Raw genomic sequence first — 14,571 nt, 5'->3', positions numbered from 1 at the left:
TTTTCATCATGTAGCCGTGAGTTAGCTCTCTGTGACCCATGGTCTTAACCTGTCTGTTGTCAAAGCGAAGTTAATCAAGGCAGCCAAGTTGGCAACGATATATTGGCGGACATTGTTGTACTTACCCGTGCAACAATGTCAGTCAGAGACTGTCAAAGACAGTCATTATTTAAAATGTACGAGTGGGGATAGCATATCAGCTTGTGTTTGCGTACTGAATCGAAGAGGGCGTATCGAACGGTTCAATATAATAACGAGTATTGTGGCATCCTTAGAGGCCGCGCTGACACCTGACACCACATTGTCTGGCGATGTCTAGGCTTATTTACATACTAAGTTAGTGTGGCTCAGTGGTAGAGTCGTTGTCCCCCGACCTAAAGGTTGTGGGTTTGATTCTCCGCCCTAAGGATCCTTAAGCAAGATACTGAACCCCAAGTTGCTCCTGGTGCTGTGTCACCAGTAGTTAATGGCGATGTAGTGTAAGGCGCTTGAGGGCCTTGAAAGGTGGAAAAGCGCTGTACAAGTATAACACTATTTACTAACAGTGTGACTGGATGTTTACTGGTGGCTGTGAGCGCGCAGACCATCCTGTTGTAGCGACTGTTATCTGTACACTGTTATCAATACACACAGTGGAGGGAAAGAAAGATGAGAGAAAACTGATACTATATCGTCTTCGTGTCCCTTTTGCGGCAGATTTTTTTTCCACTACTGCAGATTAATCTGTCAATTTGTAATGTATTCATTTTGTGAGTACATAAAAAACATGCTTTCTCAACTTCTAAAATTTTTATTTGAGGGGGCAACACATTTATCTGAGGGAGCACTGCCCCCTCTTGTCCCTGCGTAGAGCCGGCGTCGGCTCCACATACCTGTAACACTTGGTAACATTAGTATAAATTTGAATCATTTTTTGTTGTTGTTTTAATACAAAATAATTACATTTGAACATGCAAGCAAGATGGTAAGTACGTCCCAATCACAGTTCTGAGATCAAGAGTTCAATCATGGGATCGGGCCTTCTTGTGTGGGGTTTGCATGTTCTCAACGTGCCTGCGTAGGTTATCTCCGGGTAGTCCGGCTTCCTCCCACATCCCAAATAAAATCGTAGTAGGCTGATTAACACTCAAAATTCTCTATTGTTGTGTGTGTTAGTGTGAGAGGGTGTTTATCTGTATGCCCTGTGATTGGCTGGTGACCAATTCAGGGTTTAACCTGCCTCCTGCCCATAGTTATCTGGTAAAGGCTCCAGCCCTACCACCCTACCACTAATCCTCACAAGGATTAGTGGTAGGGTGGTAGGGCTGGCGATGGTACCAATCAGAACTTCCTAAATTCTGGGTTGTCCCGCGCAATCCAGGACTGTTGGCAACCCTAATTAGAGAGAGTAAATACACACTGTGGTCTGACGTGTCCACATTTCAAATAGTTTTTGGATATTGTGGCCCTTTTGTGATGTGACGCAGTATCCTTCACCTGGTCCCAGCTCTTTAGGAACTTGTTGCAGCCATAAAATTGTAATTTCCTGAGTTTATCCATTTAAACAGAAAGTATTTTGTCTTTGTATTGTGTTCAATTAAATATAGGTTGAACATGATTAGCAAATTATTTTATTTTATTATTTGTTGAACAGAGTGCTTCTCAATTATTTTGTTACGCCCACCCTACAGCAAATCATTAATGTTTCACGCCCCCACCACTCGCCGCCACCACTGTAAATAGTATCGTTAGGCTACTGAAAAATCATACTGAAAAACTGAATTCAATAAAATCAGTAAATAATAATAGTACAGTGGTACTGTACCTCGAAATATGATCGCTTTTAACACACGGTCTTTTCCACATTCAACGTAAAATTTGACTCACCATTTGTTTCTACATCCGACGACATGCTCGAAATACGACGACATGACAGCACCGCAGACGGACGCATGGCAAATTTTCTTGTGAGAGAAATCAACACAGGTTTCAAAAAGGTTGGTACAGGTGGTCAATCAAGGAAAAAGGTGACGCTTACCATTGAAATGAAGATGCAAACTATAGAAAAATATGAGGGTGGGGTGCGCATCCGTGAACTGACTCAACAATACATCTCCGTGGTCCTCCTCCGACCACCGTTCGCCAGTCTTTATACGTTAAGATGACAATTATTATTGTGGTAACATCGCCAACGAAATCGCCAGCTTGGTCAGGTTTTTATCATTTATTTCAGAACTTTTCCAACACAAAACGCCAACAGACTGCCAAAGTGAAAGTAAACTCTCCCTCTCGCAGTCATGTCAGCCACGCGATGCGTTCGGGTACAGAAAAAAACATCTGCAATATTAGAACCCGATTTTTTACATTAATACAGGAATTATTATTATTATTAATTATATTATTCCGATTTTTATTTATATTTTATTTGTTTTGCTTTGTGTAATTGCCATTTGTAATAGTACCAGCAGTATTTATTAATGATTTAGTGTAGGTTTTTGGGCTGTGGTGCGGATTAATGGGATTATAATGTATTCTTATGGAAAAATCCTGCTCGACATACAACCATTTCGATAAGGTTCTGGAACAAATTAACTTTGTATGTAAAGGTACCACTGTATATTCAACTTGATTAGCAACATTAACTCATAAGGGCAATATATGCCAAACAATCTGACCTAAAAAATAAAAATGAAAAATTCATAGAACAAAAAGGACTTTGTTATTGGATTGGGACAGTTTTTATTTTTGCTGCATGCAGTGCAGCTCCTTTGCTGTGGTGTGGGGTTACTTTTGATGGAACAACTTGCGCCACCTTATATTTTACCAACAGTGCTCGCTGGTTTACTAATGTAATACTGACAAAGCGGGACGATTGTTGGCAATATTCTGCACGTTTTCGCTGGGGGGAAAAAATCAAGCAGCTCATCAGTGTGATTGGGGTTTAATGTCTTTCAGTGACATCTAATTGATTTGGCTTCCTGCTGTCCACTCAAAACATTTGTAGAGACAGTAAACTGACTGGTCTTTCCTCGTCTCCCACTGTATGTAAAGTAAAAGCCAAACGCTACACACGCTTCGTCATGAAGAGCTAACACGAGGAAACATACAGTATGTCAAGTGCTCTTTGCTGTATGCTCTTGTTTGGTGGATGTGCAATTACACTTTATTATAGTACAACACAAAGTATGTTTCCCGAGGACACATGTGCCACCCCCGGCATCACTCTGTGCCCCCCTGAGGAGGGACACGCCCACTATTTGAGAAGTACAGGTTTAACCCAATGTCTCAACTTCATTGGAATTGACTTTGTAGTTGTAGTTGGAGAACTCTTACTCTTTTTGAAAATCATTTAGTGTTCTCAGAACTGTCTGTGCAGAAAATACTACATGTAGCAAACAATATCAGCAGATCAACTTTACTTTAAACCTGATCTTGCATGCTTTGTATGTTTAAATCCGGCTTTAATTGTACCATGCAATTGAATGACTGGTGACCACTCGAGGGTGTATGCCACTCTCTCTAGAAAAAATGGATAGATGGTGGATTTATGATCACAATTCCTCAGTGTGAGAGTCACCTCTGTTAGTTTATTCTTTATTATGCCATTCTTTTTGCTGTATGTGTGTGTGTGTTATGAGAGTGGTGGTAACTATGGTGAAAAGAAGCACTTGGCGATTCATGTTTCAGTGCCTCAAGGAGCATATTTAAACTCAAGAGAACAGTGAGGAACTACATGTATCCTAAATGGTATAATGAAATGGTATTAAGGATGTGAGTCACTGATAATCCAGCAGTTCTTGGTGGTGCTCGTGTGTTTTACGTTTTACTACAAGACAATTCATTTATTTTAAATTCATCTTTCAGCAGTCTTAATTTTTGTAATATGGACCTACTTGAGTCTTTAATCCAAAGCTTTGTCCCCACGGATGTATGTAGGTGTGTGTGTAATTGAGGTACTTCTCGGCAAATGCCATTAACAAATTACTAGCAGACCATGACTGGCTTCTATTTTTCTCCAAACAATACTCGGCATCAATATTCATTTTCAAGCATGTACTGGGTACAAATGTGGTCTCTCGCTCCTTCTCTCTCACATACAGACATGTGCGCACCCCCCCCCCAACACACACACACACACACACACACATGCACGCACACACGAAGAGTTAGCAGTTAATAGAATTAGAGCGATTATGAAAGAGGACAGCAACTCCACTTTACGTTGTGTGCACTTGTCGCAATTCTAATACTCTGTTGCAAGTACATGTAGTACAAGCCACAAAATTTGGCATATTTACACATGGGTCATACCAAAATTGGAGGAATTTGTTATTCCAAATTCTTGAAAACACTTTTCTGACTTTCTGATCCACATTCATCAAGAATAAATAGAAAACTATCAAAAGCTTGACTAGCTCAGCATTCTCAGAAAGTTTTTTGTTCTTGTTTTTTAACCCTCTACGGTCCGGGCCTATTTTGTCCAATTTTGCATGCCTTTTATGTTGCCTTTATATTTCAAAGAAAAAATTGTTTACAATGGTTTGGTTGGTTCCCTTTTTAGGACACCATAACCTTCATGTCCAAACTGTTGTGTTCTTCACCGGCCAATTAGAATGAACATTTTGGACCCAAAAAGACAACAACAAAAACAAAAATGCCATAATTTTGGTCAAAATTTTCAATTGATGACCTACTGACAACCAAACATGCACGAAGAACAGTTTTGAAGCTTAACAATATTTGTTCAACTTGTTAGGATAAAAATTCAACAGAAAAAAACACGACTGAATAGTTTTATATTTCATAATTCAACAGAAACAGCAGATATGGTCATAGGCGTTTTGGGCCTTTACACATAGTGCAAAATAGTGTGTGGGGATGGTTTTATCTATATTTATATGGCGGAAAACACTCAGGTGACTTGAAATTCCGGTCTGAGACCCCCAATTTGGCCAAATTTCAAAATTGTCCTATATTCATGTGTGTTACATCATTGGAAAGCTTAAAATCTCAGTTTTCGGGGGGGAGAAAAATTTTGTACAGGAGAGTATTTGAAAAATAATAATAAATTAAAAAAGCGAAACCCTAACTGTAGGTGAGAGCATGAGAGAGCATATTTAAATACGCCATGATTTTAACAAAATATTGTCACATACTTACCTTGTTTTGATCCAAAAACTCCATGTATCACTGAGTGTGGAGACACAGCTGTGAATGGCCACAGCCGGATTTTGGGGGGATTTTATGGGTGAAACATGGTAATATAACAAGGATCGCGGTGCAAACATCAAGGAGTGGTCGAGATTTTTTCATATATTTTACCCTTTTAAACGTTTTTTTTTTTTTCTCTCTCTCTCTCAATTGTCTTTAATTGGATCAATTATTTATCATTTACAATATTGGGGAAAATGCCATAGTAACAAAAAAAATAAAATTAAGCGATAGTTATGAGATAGATACCATTACTTATTTACAGACACTATTTTTTTCATTGTGACGTAATTTGTTTAAACGTTCAAAATATGCGAGTGAATAATTTTGTTGTTGTTTTTTAACTAAATATTAGACATCAATTAATGATTCTAAGCCAAAAATGACAGACATTTCGTATAATAAATATAATTACTTACCTTCTTTTTATGGCTGGGTTGAAACAAAAGCGGTTGTGCGGTGTCTGTAAACGGGGTCTTCAGGGTAAAACGGACAAATTAGAAATAGTTTGGGGGCTTAATGTGCCATGGAACTGCTATAGCAGCATATAGGCATATTGTTCTATCAAATACAACAGTTCTTTTGGCTTAAAATACAGCAGTTTATTTTAAAGAGGAAATTGCTTTTTCAGCCTTGTCTGTGTTTTCCGCCATATATATATGTCATCTAACTCAAAAAAGGATTTTGATGATATCTCTTCGTGAAGTTAGGTATTGCACCAATCACTTTATAAAAAGTATATGCATACTATGAAGCATAGACTTCACCATCACCATGCTGAAGTCCGTAAATCAAGCTTCCCTTACACATCTGTATACAAATTGAAAAGATTGATAGTGGGGGGAAATTATCGAATATAACATTGAAAAAAAGTATTTTCAAAAATATTGACAATAAACTAGTTCTGTTCAATTTTTTCAGGCATGCCACTCAGTTTCCCCTTGAACAAGACAAATGGCTACGTTATACACTACGTCACACAGCCCACTCTTCCGCCATTTGCGCACTGCTGTCAGCCTGTCACTCTTCTAACTCGCCAACTCATCGAAGAAAACAACGACAAATCTGGTCCATCCTCTTCCTCAAGTTGATGAAATTTAGTTTTCGATTCATTCGGCACGTTTCAAAGTCGCTCGCCCAATTCCAACCAGCTGATCGCTACCACGCCTTAGGTGGCGCCTTACTGAGCAATTTTTTAAAAAGTGTTCACATTACATCTGTCTTTTGTGACCTCACAATTTATCCTGGGATATGTAGTTTTTAATGGTGCTTTCACTTTTGAAAAAGGACAAGAAGTGATGGAAGTACAGTGATAAACCCGTAGTCTGTGCAGCGTTTTAATGTTTATTTATGAGGGCAATAAATTTATAAAACTCAGATGACATTATTTCCCATTTTACTTGGTCAATTGACTTCAAGTAAAAATGAGAGTAAACCTCAACTTGTGCACTTTCAAACGAGACAAACCACCGGCATGTGGATGATGTAATTACATGACAAAATTCAAAGATGACATGCGCGCAGGACGCACGTCCCACCACTTTTAAGGGTTGAACTTAGACTGTTTATCAGGTGGTCAAAAGTTTCAGTTTGTTTCAATACATTGCTTTGTCAAAATGCTTTTTGTCACACTCTCCCTTCTTGTTTTTACATATTGTAGCTCTACTAAAACTTTACCAAGATCCAAATGTGCAAAATTTAAATTTGAGCTATTTTTCAACTGGTCTTAAAATTTGGATCAGGTCTGTATATATTGAGTCTCATGTTAGAACTACTGGTATAAGCTCTGGGCCCCCAACCACTGACCCTAATTACAAGTGGTATTTAGAAAATGAAGGAAAGGATATAATCTATTAATCAAGTGCAGCTTTATGTTCTTCATCTCATTCTATTCCGCAAGTTTGCTTAACAAGGATTCTGGTGAGTATGTATTAACTTGCACCTCATCGCAAATGCTCACCCACAACGTTTGCCAGGATTACATGTGAACCTTATTCACAGTGACCATCCAAGGTCAATGCTGTCATTTTTCAATGGCACACACACACAGAGATTGAAAAGGTGTACTATTTTTTTCCTGGGACCATTCAACATGAGTGGTGTAATATGAAGAGTTAGCCAAAGAACAAGTGAAAAAAAGCATTTATGAGAGAAAAGCCACAGGGACGAAGGATGCAACCACAAAGATCATGACCTGTAATTATGAAGCCTGGCGGAAAAAAAGTCAGGACATCATGGGTCACTTACTCGTACTAGCACACCATTCGCTTTAATGTGATTTGAAGCAAAAAGCAAAAAGCGAGATTGCCAAAAAGCTCTTAATCGTCGAGAATAAAATTGACTGGGGAAAGAGAAAGGATGTAATGGAGGGAGTTGGTGCATAGAAAACCTGTCATTTCTTCAAGGTCGAAGGAAGTTTTAAGGGAAGAACTTCACAAGTATTGTGCCAACAAAAGACAAGGAGGCCTTCATCCATTTCAATAGGTAGAATAAAGATGACAAACAGGGAAATTTTGAACAAGTAGCAACTTAGTGCAAACTGGATGTACGCCGTCGATTCACTTCACGCACACAATATGTGCACAATAGTAACCATTTGTCACTGCATCTTTAAACACACCTCAAAACTCAGCTGATATTAGTGATAGGGAAAAAAACAGTTGGTAAAAGGGTTATGAGAACTGAACAGAGAAGCTCTCACGGACAGCAAAGTAAACGCCACAATTGACCTTTACAAGTGTTTCAACAAAGGAACTTCCACCTGCAGTGTCTGTGCTCACGCAAGGGAACATATGGGAGGAAAAGACGCACTGTTGTTCTCAGGGGAGAACAATTAAAATATAATCCTCTCCTTACCAGTGGACAGCTTTTAACATTATTTTGGGGGTCTCTGATGAGCTCGAAAAACACAGGGAGCGGTCTCTTCTTTTTGTTACCTTTCCTTCCTTTTCTCCAACCATAATACATACTGAATTGGAATATTCAGTATTTCTAATTTTACTGTTTTCATGCACATTTAAACTAATGGAGCAATAATTACAAACTCAAACACACTTTAGGCCAAGAAAGCATCATTGTTTAACTTTTCCTCACAATTTCAAATGGCTAATTCTGCAGCTTGACTTCTTGTCTTATTTGTATTCAGGTACAAATCGGTGATTTATTGCGCTCTCCCTTTTTTGCCCTGAAAAATATTGTTTTTCCTTTTGTGTTTTTTTAACCTTATTATGTGTTTGTAAACGGATCGGAACAGCGTAGCAAATTTTCTTTCAAGCATCACAGGTGCAGCAGTGACTTTTAGGCGCTCATGGCAATTCAAACATACCTAAAATGGAAATGGGTTTTTCACCTATGCTGTTTGATTTAGTTAATAATAATCTTTTTTTTTCTTGCTCTTCTCATTATGGTTGCAGCTGAGCCACATCCTATTCTGTTGCTGACTTCAAGTAAGAACTGGCCTCGTACCCTCTGCTCAAAACTGGTCACCTGCTAATCACAGGAGATTCTGTACCTTATGAACTGTATTTAACAAATTTTCACGCACAAATGCATTTTTTTTTTGTCCACTTACACAGTTCTCATTGAACTCACTGACTACCATTGACATTGGTAGACATTTGACAAGGAGGGGCAAATTAACCTTGCACTGAAAGATGAGCATTCACAGCCAGTTCTCCCAGTTTAAATGAATTAGACTTCTATCACCGTAAGGGTTGGGCATCGAGCATTGATGGGATCCGGGACTAACACTCCGGTTCTCCCGGAACTGTTCGAATTTTTTATTTCGATTCCATTTTGATACCCTGCCCACCGACTATAAAAAATAGCTGCCGAACACCACGAAGAAGAAGCCACATGAAGTGTGTGATTGTGCGTTGCAACTTGATTTCAATCGTATTCACTGTGTGGCGGCGCTCAAACGTTTGGCTCAACTTCACAAAGAAAAATGACCAGTCTGCTCAGTGCAACATTTGAAACACAGCTATACCATGCAAAGGTGGCTGTACAACTGATATGATTATACACCCCCGTCTTCATGAAATACAAGTGCAGAGTAGTGCATAGCTGAGTGCCGCATATTTGACGAGCTGCGCCGAACCTCTAACTAGTCAGAACCAGGTATGTAAAACAATAAATTACGTTTGTCTTCTGTTGTCCCGTGACCTGACCCCAGAAAAAGCAGTGGGTCTGTACGGACAGACGGACGAACAGGCGGGCGGGCGGGTGGACGGACGGACGGACGGACGGATGGATGGAATAGCACGAGAATAAATCGTATTATTACATCTAATCCCAGTGAACGTGTGTTCTCCACTGCAGAAGACACTATCTACCCAGAACACTTACTGCCTGAGAAGGCAGTTCATACTGTACTAGCTGCTAATCTGGACTGGGTTCTACAAATTGTTTTTTAGTTTGTTTGTTGGTTTAATATTCTGCACCAGGTTAGCCCATTAGTGGGAGCTCAATGACATGTAATAATGCCTGCAGCAAAAGACGCTCTAAAGCATAGGCAAAAGAATATGTGTAAATGTTTTCTCCGTGAGCTTTTGAAAAATAAACATTTTTGTGAAAGTGCACTCCTGTGAAAAGAAACTTCATCATATTCAAGTTTAAAGACTAATATTTATGTACAAGTTAAAAATAGCCCTGTGAAAAATTTATAGCAAAGTTAATTGTAGTTAAGAAATTAATACAAACTATGCAATATTTTTTTCACCCTACCTATTATAAGATTTGGAATAGAGAATCGTTTGGAACCACAATCGAAATGTGGAATCGGAACCGTTCAAATTCAAAAGATGCCCAAACCAAATCACCATCACATTAATGGCATGCAGTGGTTAAATACTATTAAGAATTGTGCCATAACCAGCGTGTATTTCTGTTTATGTTTTCATTTAATTAATTTATAATTTATTAGGGCTGTCAAACGATTAAAATTTTTAATCAAGTTAATCACAGCTTAAAAATTAATTAATCCTAAAATATGCCATATTTTTCTGTAAATTATTGTTGGAATGAAAAAATAAGACAAGACGGATATATACATTCAACATACTGTACATAAGTACTGTATTTGTTTATTATAACAATAAATCCACAAGACGGCATTAACATTAACATTCTTTCTGTGAAAGGGATCCACGGATAGAAAGACTTGTAATTCTTAAAAGATAAATGTGAGTACAAGCTATAGTAATTTTGATAGTTTGTATATTGTGACTAAATATTGCCATCTAGTGTATTTGTTGAGCTAAACTTAATGTTTGAATAGAGTATTATTTTGCATAGCTATTTTGATTGGGAATGCCAGATCTCTTGGCAATGAGTGCTTTTCTTTTTGTGAACATTATTTTATTTTTGAGAGATAGGAATATTATTTTTGTTGTGCTTTCACTAAATGATACTGTAGCGACTTAAATGTTCTTAATTGCCCAAGTGAATGATGGGAATTTGAGCAACCATGAGTCACAGTGGTTGCTGCAAATGGTATATCTTCTCTGCGTTGATTACAATACATGGTGTTAAGAAAAAGATCGTCTCCAGTGATTTTTTTCCCCATGTCGATAGCCACAATAGTTATAACAGTTATAGAAGAGATGCCACCGCTTATTCCATTAAATAGCGCGGTTCCAATAAATGCCTGCATTACCAATTCGCCCTTTTTGGTAGTTGGCGATGCTATGGACTGGCAATTAGATGTTGGCTCGTTGTCGTCGGTTGGCTCAGTTCGTCCGATTTCCTCCTAAGGAAGACGGCGGTGTACATCTAAACACCGAGAGGCATTGGATGGCTTTTTGTGGGTACGTTTAATAACAAAACAAAAGCATGTGGGGGACACAGCACTTGAGCCTGCGCTAACTGCGCACTTTCTCTACCCTCTCGCTCCCTCTCTCGCTCGACCACTTTCTTCCTCACTGATCACATTGAAAATAACAGCGCCACCCTTGGCGGGTGCCGGTAACACCTGCGTCCACTCCACTTGCTTGTCTCTGCCCTTAGCTCTCAATATATTTCAAACGGCGCCATTGTAGCCTGTTCGCAGCAATGCTTGTGTGAGTCATTCCGCGCATGCGTTAATTGCGTTAAATGTTTTAACGTGATTAATTTAAAAAATTTAATTACCGCCCGTTAACGCGTTAATTTTGACAGCCATAGAATTTATTAACATTGTATCGATCAATACATTTATTTTTAATAATTGAAAAATAATAATAGCCAATATAGATATATTTTTTTAAAACAAAAGGTCACTTGCTCTATGAAGGGTTAAATGTAAAAGTACTTTTGAATAGCTGCCGACTTTAGTGACTACTGTCCCTGAAAGTGTTAATAATACTAATAAAATGAGGACACTTTAGTGGCTTCAATTTTTCTAACATCCTGTACATTTTTCAGAAACATGGAGGGGGCTGGGCTGAAACAAGAAAGCCATAGTGGGGCTTTAAAGTAACAATGCTGTTCGTAAGTGTATCAAGTCTGAATAAATTGATTAATGTATTTGTAACTTAAGTCAATAGGAAACCATTTTGAACTTCAGCGAAGGCTGCAAACGGAAAAGCAACATGTAAAAGATTGCAACCAAAAGCCAGCGCTGGCACATGAATTGTAGAACAGACTAAAATAGGTGAATCACTTGCTTACCACGTCATTCGGTGTCATTTTTATCTTTCAGGATGCACGAACTGACTCACTCCTCTAGTTGACATATGCATCATGCGTGTTAAAGAATAAATTACTCCTGTGATTTAAAGACCTTAACATTTCAACTAAAGATGAATGCCAATCAAAGTGCCAATTTCATGACGACACAAGATCAATTCTTCAATGATACAATATTTGCCAGTATTACAGAGTCTGCCATGATTCGATTCAAGGACCTTCGATCAACTTACTACAATGCTGTAACACAGTTGCATTTTACCCAAATCAATTTAGAAACTTTTATGTTTTGGACAATTTCGTTGATGAAAACTTTTCAGACATTGTCAATGATTATTTTTTAACCCTTTAGAAGGGCAAGTGACTATTTGTGGAAATGTAAAATGTTTAACCTCATAAAGACCTGGCATCCACATACGCAGATGCCAGGTTTTGGATCATGTAGGCCACAATATCAATATTTGTAAGACAAATGTGTCCTAATATATTATATAGTTATATATAGTTATATATATAGTTAATCACAGCTTGAAAATTAATTAATCCTAATCAATCGCAATTCAAACCATCTATAAAATATGCCATATTTTTCTATAAATTATTGTTGGAATGGAAAGATAAGACACAAGACGGATATATACATTCAACATACTGTACATTAGCACTGTATTTGTTTATTATAACAATAAATCAACAAGATGGCATTAACATTACTAACATTCTGTTAAAGCGATCCATGGATAGAAAGACTCGTAGTTCTTAAAAGATAAATGTTAGTACAAGTTATAGAACTTTTATATTAAAACCCCTCTTAATGTTTTCGTTTTAATAAAGTTCGTAAAATTTTTAATAAAAAAAATTAACTAGTAGCTCGCCATTGTTGATGTCAATAATAATTATGGTGCTGAAGCCTGAAACCCATAAAATTAGTTGCACCCAAGCGCCAGCAGAGGACGGAAAAACACCAAAAAACACAAGTAACAAGTGGAAATGACACTTTACTGTCATTTTATTCTGTTTGAGCGGGACATGTGCGTTAAATGCGTCAAATATATTAACGTGATTAATTTAAAAAATTAATTAACACCCGTTAACGTGATAATTTTGACAGCCCTAATATATATATATATATATATATATATATATATATATATATATATATATATATATATATATATATATATATATATATATGTATACTGTATAGATATAGTATATAAATATATATATTTATACATGTGTATTTTATTTTCAAAATATTTAATTCTTGCCTGCCACTGACAAAATTGACGTCTAATTTAATTTAAACTGGGAGGAATGGCTATGAATGCTCATCTTTAGGTGACATTGAGGCCCAGTCCAATTTGACTTGGATGGCTGTCAGCATTCATTTTCTGCCAGCCTTTCCCAGTCAAAATGTATTGGACGTCTAGTGCCGTCAACGGCAGCCAATGAGTTATATGACTGCTCTCTAAAAAGTTAACAAAACGGTATATCGATTTTAATCGATGTGTTGTATTTCGAACGATTTTGATTCGATCATGCTTAACCAATCGCTACGTCGATCCAGATCAAATAGATTGGACATCTCTCGCCATCATATAGCCAATGTTAAACAGAGCAGGGTTTCCCTGTTTTTTTTGTTTTTGTTTTTTTTTGTCTGCGTGGTACTTTCTAACACATGATGTAATATATCAAAGTCTATAAATGTGACAAATATTGAGTGAGGGCGAGTGAACTGTCAGAAAGGATGTTTTTGCATGGAAAAAGCTAAGGAAAGTCTCAAGAGATTCCACTGCGAGGAATAGGGAAGAGAGGAGGCGGACAGATGCTATCCATTCATCATTTATCTCCATGGCGGAACTTTGTTTGTTCCCTCTATCCCTCAAGGCGTCATGCTCCTGAGGGACATCCGCTATCCCCCTTCCTAATCTTTATTCAACTGTCAGCAGCAAGAGAAGATGACAACGATGGCAGAAAATGAGCATTTAAGCGCAGATCTGACTTGGACATGAAATGAATTTAGTGTGATACCGCTTATAGTTATCATTTGGACTTAAAAGTTAAAGGTGGATGTGTAACTTGGTTGCTGGTGATGGGTCGGACTCAAATATGACAGAAAAGGAAGTTTCATCATTCTGCATCCATCTGCAGTGAGACGCAGTCAGGTGCGCTAGTCCATAAAATCCACGCAACCTCAAACCTATTCATAAATACGTTGGCAACACGTGCAGATGTGCACCTGCAGAACACCACTTTTGGAGGACGCATCTATCTATCCAAACTATTTCAGTGGTCCATATAGTACCCACTAAACTTACAAAGGCTTTTTTGAAGTACTTACTCAGAATGAGAGCAACAGGCACGAAGAAACAGCACGCAGAGTTCATGATGCTGAAATGTGTCCCGGCAACCACTGAGAAGATTCTCGACGCTTTGTTGAAGAACAAATTAAGTTAGTTGTCGCGCATCAATGAAATGTTTTTCTCTCTTATGTTTGGTGCAGCGCTATCGTCCGGAGTGAGAGGCTGCACAGTGCGCTCCTCTGATGGGGTGGGCGAGTCTGTGAACTGGAGGGGGAGGAGTGTAGAAGAGAAGTGAAGGAGCGGAGAGGGAGGGGAGGACAAAGCACGACCACATCTGCCTCTGCACCAGGGCCGGAGTGGGACTCATTTTCAGCTCGGGAGTTTCATGCCACAGACCGGCCCACTTTAT

General features: G+C 38.2%; 1 protein-coding gene across 1 annotated transcript in view; it reads right to left on the bottom strand.

Moving 5' to 3' along the window:
- Window positions 1-14,357, bottom strand: part of nrn1la (neuritin 1-like a) — a 159,491-nt gene extending 145,134 nt beyond the window's left edge. The window contains exon 1 of the mRNA XM_057837782.1: window positions 14,201-14,357. Coding sequence (XP_057693765.1) covers window positions 14,201-14,246 — 46 coding nt within the window. The 5' untranslated portion in view covers window positions 14,247-14,357. The remainder of the gene's footprint in view (window positions 1-14,200) is intronic.
- Between the last annotated feature and the right edge of the window lie 214 nt (window positions 14,358-14,571).

The sequence above is a fragment of the Corythoichthys intestinalis genome, chromosome 5 (genome assembly GCF_030265065.1).
Source record: "Corythoichthys intestinalis isolate RoL2023-P3 chromosome 5, ASM3026506v1, whole genome shotgun sequence".
Lineage (NCBI taxonomy): Eukaryota > Metazoa > Chordata > Actinopteri > Syngnathiformes > Syngnathidae > Corythoichthys > Corythoichthys intestinalis.
The sequence above is the reverse complement of the archived record's forward strand: the minus strand, read 5'-3'. Positions and strand labels throughout refer to the sequence as shown.